Here is a 6,927-nt window from a genome sequence, read left to right on the forward strand (position 1 = left end):
TTTCAATACAATCATTATTTTATACCACTATTTAATTAAAATAATACTCACTACAATAAAAGATTCTGTTTTTCTTAATAAGTGTGAAAAAATAAAATTGGACAAACTTAAAAGAACAGAGGGAGTAATATTCTATGATATTTTTGAAAAATTGAAACATGCACGTTCATATTTCAATTTTCACTCAGGGCCCCAAAAACATTCGAAACGACCCTAACTTTATTGCTACTCATTGTAAGAGATTGCAATAATTTTTTTAGTTCGTTCTTTTTATTTTGTTATAGTTTCCTTTTATGAAATGTCTCTATTAGGAGTATTTTTTATTCTTATTCATATATTTTTTTCCTACAATATCATCCACACATTCTCTTTTTTAGTATCATCCACACTATTTAAATGGTCACACTATTTCTTAAACTTTGTTCAATATACAATTGTTGCAATTCGTTAGAAATAGAGGGAGTTCTCTCTTGGTCACTCTATCCTATGGGATTGATACCATTGGAAAATGACATAAAACTTTAACGACCCGTTTGGTACATGGTATTAGAGGGCGGTAATGGTAATAAAATTAAGTAATAAAAAATTTGGTTGTTTGGATGCCTTCAATAGTAATGGATGGTAATAAAATAAGATAATGAAATTACCAAAAATGACCATTTTTTTTACCATCAAACAACCTGGTATTAGACTGTAATGGTAATGAAGTATTACTGTGGTAATAAAATAAGGTAATATTGTTTCGAGTTGAAGAAAAAAAATAATGAAGAAAAAAAAGGTAATATATGTAATTATCCAAAAAAATATTATTATTAAAAAAAGAATCATTAGATACAATAATTTAGATGCAATAATGCTTTTAGATACAAATATATAATAATGAAACTAAGAGTCATTACCATTTTTTATTACTAACAACCAAATGCAATCAATGGAATATTATCTTCCATTACCATTCTTTAGTCATGCACACCAAACAAAAGAATCTTCATTACCAATTCTAATATCCATTCCTTTATTACTATTACCATTACAACATTTTATTCCCATTGCTTCATTATCATCAACCAAACAGGTCGTAAATGGATTAAAATAAAAGTTAGTCTATCACATAAAAAAGTCGATAATTCAAGGTTATATGTAGAATTCCATTCAAAATACGGTCAAATTCTGATAGACCCTCGGTAAATTGCACTAATAATCATGCATTTGATACTCAACCGACGCGGAATCAACTCATTCAATGCTCTAAAAAGCCCAAGAAAATTCGAGTTAAATTTCCCGGTAAGTTTCTTGTTCCTCCCCTTCAAAAATTTTACACGGTTTTTATTAAGTTTTCATTATTATTATTATTATTATTATTATTATTATTATTATTATGATTATATGAAAATTTCACATAGTAATTGATTTTTGGCTTTCTATCTAGTGGACAAACGTTTTATATTATTTGTATGGCGACCATAAGTCTAAATTTTATACTTTTCTACTTAATAGATAAAAGATTAAGGTTTTTGTTTAATTTACGTTATTATTATCCATCGTAAATAGTTTTTTATAAAAATTGTTAGAATATATAACATACTTTGGAACTTTAACCATCAACTTAAGTTTTGTTCAATTATTCAAAAATAAAAAAAACTTTTCATTGAATTGAATTTTTGACTTGATATCAAAAGTTAATGTGACAAGAGAAATAAAATATTATGGTGTTTCAACCATCACTTTAAATTTTTGGTTCAATTAATTTCTTAGGAAAAAAAAAATAATTACCCTTACGGGAGTGAAATGAGAATCATTTTTCAAACAAGTGTTCGAAAACTTAAGGTATGACATAGAATATCCATTATTAATTTTTTTTTAAGCCAATATTATTATTATTATTATTATTATTATTATTATTGTTGTTATTTTTATTATATCACTTGACCCACCACTCATATAATACCAATAAGTATACTATCACTCCCAAAATCATTTTTATATGGAGTACCAAATTAAATAAATGCCCATGAAAAAATAAGCAACTTAGTCAAAATATTGCTCCATAGTTGATAGTTGATTGCTTCCCTCCTTCCTTTGGTGATTGGTGAACGCGTTTCAACTTCTCATTCTCTCTCTTCCCCTTTAGCTTAATCCCCTCTTCTAATCCGTAACTCCTTTTGATTTTTTCTGTATAATAATCTCTGCTTCAACTTTCAAGTAAAAATTTGGTGAACAATTCAAAAATCTGTTCTTCCTTTCTTCACTGATTCGAGACTGAATTTTGATGCATGATTGAACTTCTACATTTCTACAGCTTCTTGGGTTTGCTATAAATTCTAAATTTGGTAAATCTTTGTTTGTTTTAGTGATTCAAGATGAGAAATAATTTGTGGGTATTCAATGGAATGATGATGAAATTGCCCATTCTGTTGTTACTGTTTTTTCATCTACAACTTCTTCCTTGTTGTTCCATGAATTCTGAAGGTAATATTGATTGATTTGCTTCTTTAAAGCTTGATTCTTTTTGGGTAATTATGGGAATAAATTGTTAGATTAATGGGTAATTAATTAAGATGAACAATTTTGACAGGAATAGCTTTGTTGGAATTTAAAAAAATGGTGGAAGAAGATCCTTTTAATGCCCTTTCTGATTGGAATTCTGATAAAAATCATTGTTTTTGGTTTGGAGTTTATTGCTCTGATGGAAATGTTGTTATTCTGTAAGTTCTTCATTTTGATCTCTTTTCATTTTTCTGTTTATTTGCTCATGACTTTTATGCTGATTAAATTTAATAGTTGCTCTGACTTCTGAAAATGATTCTGAGAATGTTGTTCCATTCATATTTTAAAATAATATAAAAAATTATATGTTTTGGATACTTATTTTTGTTAATTTTTTTTGATGGGTTGTGTCTGTCTAATATAATTTCTAATTTGCCCCATATTATCTTAAATTTTATAATGGATGTATTTGGATTTTGTCTCTTCAATATGTTTCTGCTAATTTCAGTGACTTATATATTTTGATTACTAAATTTGGAACTTTTTTTGGTGATATTAAAGTATTTTTTAGTATTTTTTTGATTTGGGTGTTAGGCTAGAGAATTACTACGGCCAGGGGAATAGGGAATTTATCTATCCCTGAACCCTTGTCAAAAGGGTGAAAGCCTAACGCAATTCATGAGCTTTTTACTTAACTAGTGATCAATTTGTCATCTACTTTGATGAATTTAGTTCTCCTTGCTGATCATTATTGGTCTATGATCACTTCTTTTTGTGTTTTCTATTCCTAAGTCAATGATTTTTACTTGCAGGAATTTAAAGGATCTGTGTCTTGGAGGAATCCTAGCTCCTGAACTTGGAAAACTATCACATTTAAAATCTATGTAAGAGCATAAGCTTTTTTTTTTTAAAGAAAACTTGACATTAATAATCCATTCTTTTGTTCGTCCGTTTTAAATAATCTCACGTTTTAGATTATTTTCTAATGATCCAACATCTGCCCTTAGTTCGTTGTGAATAATCAACCTTTGTCTTAGTTTGCTGGCAGCATCACCTATTATTACCATATTAGTAATAATATGGTATATTGTAGGCAAATATATAACAAAGGTTAGATTATAAAAAAATAATCCAAAGATGGGATTAGTTACAGCGGGTGAGTCAAAGGTTGGATCTTACTGTCAATTTTTCCCTTTTTCAATCAGTTTGAACTTTTTATTTGTTATGCATTTTCTGTCCTTGGTGTAGTTCATCTTATTTAGTTTGCTTTGTTGAATCGTTTATTCTCATTCTCATTTCCAGTATATTGCGCAACAATTCTTTTAGAGGCATCATACCAAGTGATTTAGCTAACCTCAAAGAACTTGAAGTGTTAGACTTGGGTTACAACAATTTTAGCGGACGAATCCCTCCGAACCTTGGGAATACCCTTTCGCTTTCAATTCTGTGAGTATATCTTGTGCTCCACTTATGCTAATCAAATCTCATCGGTATTTGTTTGTTTCAGGTTTTTCGCTATAAGAATTATCTGTTAAAATCATTGTCTTCCTTTTTTGCCTTGTTTCAGACTACTAGACAATAATGCTTACTTTGATGGCTTATCTCCGGAGCTTAATCAACTTCAGATGCTATCTGAACACCAGGTTGATGAGAATGAGCTACGTGGTGTTGCAACTGATGCAAGATGTAACATTGAATCTCTTTCTCGGTGAGAACCATTAAACGAATTTGTGCTTAACTACTCGCATTGTTTCTAGACCTTTTATGCTTAGCATAGGCTTTGCAGGGACCAGTGTTATATGACTCACTAATTACTTTGCGAATTACGAATCGAAAAAAGCGAATTATAGTAGGTTTTAGGCTATTTTTGCGCCATTTTGAGCGATTGCGAATCCAAAAGGCAAACTAACTAGCGAATTATGTTTCATTGGCAGGGAGATAGAGTCTAAATCGTTCTCTTAATGTGTTTGTCATGTTTTCGTGTTCTAGCTAAAAGAATGTACAAAAGGAGTATAATATGACATTTTCTTATATAACCCATCCTTGTTTCTCTGTCAGGTATGCTAGCCGGCCACATACTTCTGTCGGTAGGAGCTTGTTGTCAAGTAAACCATTTTCAAACTTCCGAAATGGCATAAAAAACAAAGAAAAAAGATTTGCGCAAGCAATGCGACGTCCATCTGGTATTGCACCATCATCCCCTGCTCCTGCTCCTGCTCCTGCTCCCGCTATAATTCTTCCGAGAAATCCTCCACTCCTTCCTGAATCACCGGCAGCTCAGGCCGCTAGCGCCCCAGATCCACCTTCTCGTGCTTCTAAAAGATCCGGCTCAAATCATAAGGTTATTATTTGGGCCTTAGTTGGGGCAGCCTCTGCTTCGTTTGTTGCTTTAGTGGTTGTTGTTTTCATCCTCAGATGCAGTAAGGTGGGTACTGTAAAACCTTGGGCCACGGGTCTAAGTGGACAGCTTCAACGAGCATTTGTCTCGGGTAAAATTTCTTTACATTCGTTCACCAGGTATGCATCGATTGTGTTCATTTACTATTGCAGCATGGTGTAACCGATATTGTTGCACTGCAGGTGTACCAAAGCTTAAGAGAGCAGAACTCGAATCAGCTTGTGAAGATTTCAGCAACATAATCGGTTCTTTAAGTGATGGAACTGTGTATAAAGGTACTCTTTCTAGTGGAATCGAGATAGCTGTTGTAGCAAGCTCCGTGAAGTCTTCCCAGGATTGGTCGAGAAATTTGGAATCTCAGTTTAGGAAGAAGGTATTGATTGTGTTCACCTATCAATGTGCTTGCAGTTTCCTAGAGGTGTTTAAAACACACCCAATATATTTACCTGACCTTATAACCGAATTCAATTTGACTCGACTACAAAAATGATTTACAATTATGTAAAAATCAATATAGACAGAAGACCCGATTTTTAAACGTACCCGAAACATCTAACCCAAAATCAACCCGATGACCTGAATGAATACCTGTATAGTTTCCGTAGATGTTTCAAGTGAATCTAACTATTTGCGTGTGCTTCTGTTACCAGATCGAAACTTTGTCGAAAGTGAACCACAAAAATTTTGTGAACCTTATCGGGTATTGTGAAGAGGATAAGCCTTTCGGTAGAATGATGGTTTTCGAGTATGCACCAAACGGCACGCTCTTTGAGCATTTACACAGTGAGTTATCTCGTTTTAAAGTTCATGTTAATAGCAGTCGTACTTTGGCTTGTTTGTCACAACATGGGTGCTTGTGCTTTGCAGTAAAAGAAGCGGAGCGCTTGGACTGGCAAATGCGTCTACGTGTGATCATGGGTATGGCATACTGCCTCGAACATATGCACCAGCTGAACCCATCCATACCTCACCGAGACTTGCAGTCTTCATCCATATACCTTGCAGAAGATTACGCAGCCAAATTATCAGATTTCAGCTTCTGGACTGAAGGATCCGAATCTAAGGCGATATCAAAGATGAGATCGCCTTCTAAACAGTTGTTAGAGGCTTCATTAACTGATATCGAGAGCAATGTGTACAATTTTGGGCTCGTTATGTTAGAGATCATTACCGGTAGGATGCCTTACACGGAGGATAATTGCATTGCCGACTGGGTTAAAGAGTGCTTAGATAAAGATCAGTTATCAGACGATATGATAGATCCAACAATGAGTTCGTACGGAGTGGACGAGGTTCAGAGACTTTTTCATATCATTAGAGATTGTGTTCACCCGGAACCACAAGAGAGACCGACTTTAAGAGACATTGCTGCCCGTTTAAGAGAAATAACGGGGATGGGGCCTGATGGGGCAATCCCGAAACTATCTCCTCTTTGGTGGGCAGAGCTGGAAGTTATGTCCATGGATGGATGTTAAAATGGGTTACTCCTGTAAGTGTAAATTTTAGAGTAAAGTTGCGTATGCACGGTTATGGCTTTCACCTCGAGGCCAACCATAGTCTTAGATGAGATTATATAAGATAAATATCGATCATCTCGAGCCAGACCTTTCGAGTAAGTTTTAGGGGGTCGTAAATGTGCGATTTTCTGTACATAACTGAGAAAAAAGAGCTTACAATGTGTACATAAATTCATTGGAACATCTATATGACAAATCAAAAACAGGGAGAATAAATCTTGGTCTACTCTTGAAATAATTTTTCACGCTATGGTTTACATAAGATTGAGATTAATGGGTTGTCTGTTTGCTTTTCATAGGTGAGAACTGAGTTTCCAGTTGTTAGAATTGCTTAAAATCTCAAATAAAAAGATCATTGACAATGTCTGCGGTTTTAAGCTCGAATGGAAAAAAAAACTCATATTGATCTTAAATTGACAATACAATAGGAATGATCTCAATTCTAAATGGACAATACCATCTTACTTTCATCAATAAAATATTATGGACTATGAACGTATCTCAAATTTGATGAATTACATTGAT

The 6,927-nt window shown here is 33.3% G+C and overlaps 1 protein-coding gene across 1 annotated transcript; it reads left to right on the forward strand.

Moving 5' to 3' along the window:
- Positions 1-1,975: 1,975 nt before the first annotated feature.
- LOC130827151 (protein MALE DISCOVERER 2-like) lies at positions 1,976-6,637 on the forward strand. The gene is made up of 9 exons (XM_057692797.1): positions 1,976-2,469; positions 2,576-2,705; positions 3,300-3,371; positions 3,790-3,933; positions 4,055-4,195; positions 4,546-4,976; positions 5,068-5,258; positions 5,536-5,668; positions 5,753-6,637. The coding sequence occupies exons 1-9, from the start codon at positions 2,361-2,363 to the stop codon at positions 6,358-6,360; spliced, it is 1,959 nt and encodes a 652-aa protein (XP_057548780.1). The 5' UTR covers positions 1,976-2,360; the 3' UTR covers positions 6,361-6,637.
- Positions 6,638-6,927: the final 290 nt, after the last annotated feature.

Source organism: Amaranthus tricolor, chromosome 11 (assembly GCF_026212465.1).
Source record: "Amaranthus tricolor cultivar Red isolate AtriRed21 chromosome 11, ASM2621246v1, whole genome shotgun sequence".
NCBI classification, from domain to species: Eukaryota; Viridiplantae; Streptophyta; class Magnoliopsida; order Caryophyllales; family Amaranthaceae; genus Amaranthus; species Amaranthus tricolor.

What these genes read in the sequence shown, in the direction of transcription:
- LOC130827151 (XM_057692797.1), top strand. Translation starts at nt 2,361, where the DNA reads ATGAGAAATAATTTGTGGGTATTCAATGGAATGATGATGAAATTGCCC. An exon ending in TCAACGAGCATTTGTCTCGG is followed by an intron (nt 4,977 to 5,067) that starts GTAAAATTTCTT and finishes GTTGCACTGCAG; the next exon opens with GTGTACCAAAGCTTAAGAGA. An exon ending in GCTCTTTGAGCATTTACACA is followed by an intron (nt 5,669 to 5,752) that starts GTGAGTTATCTC and finishes TGTGCTTTGCAG; the next exon opens with TAAAAGAAGCGGAGCGCTTG.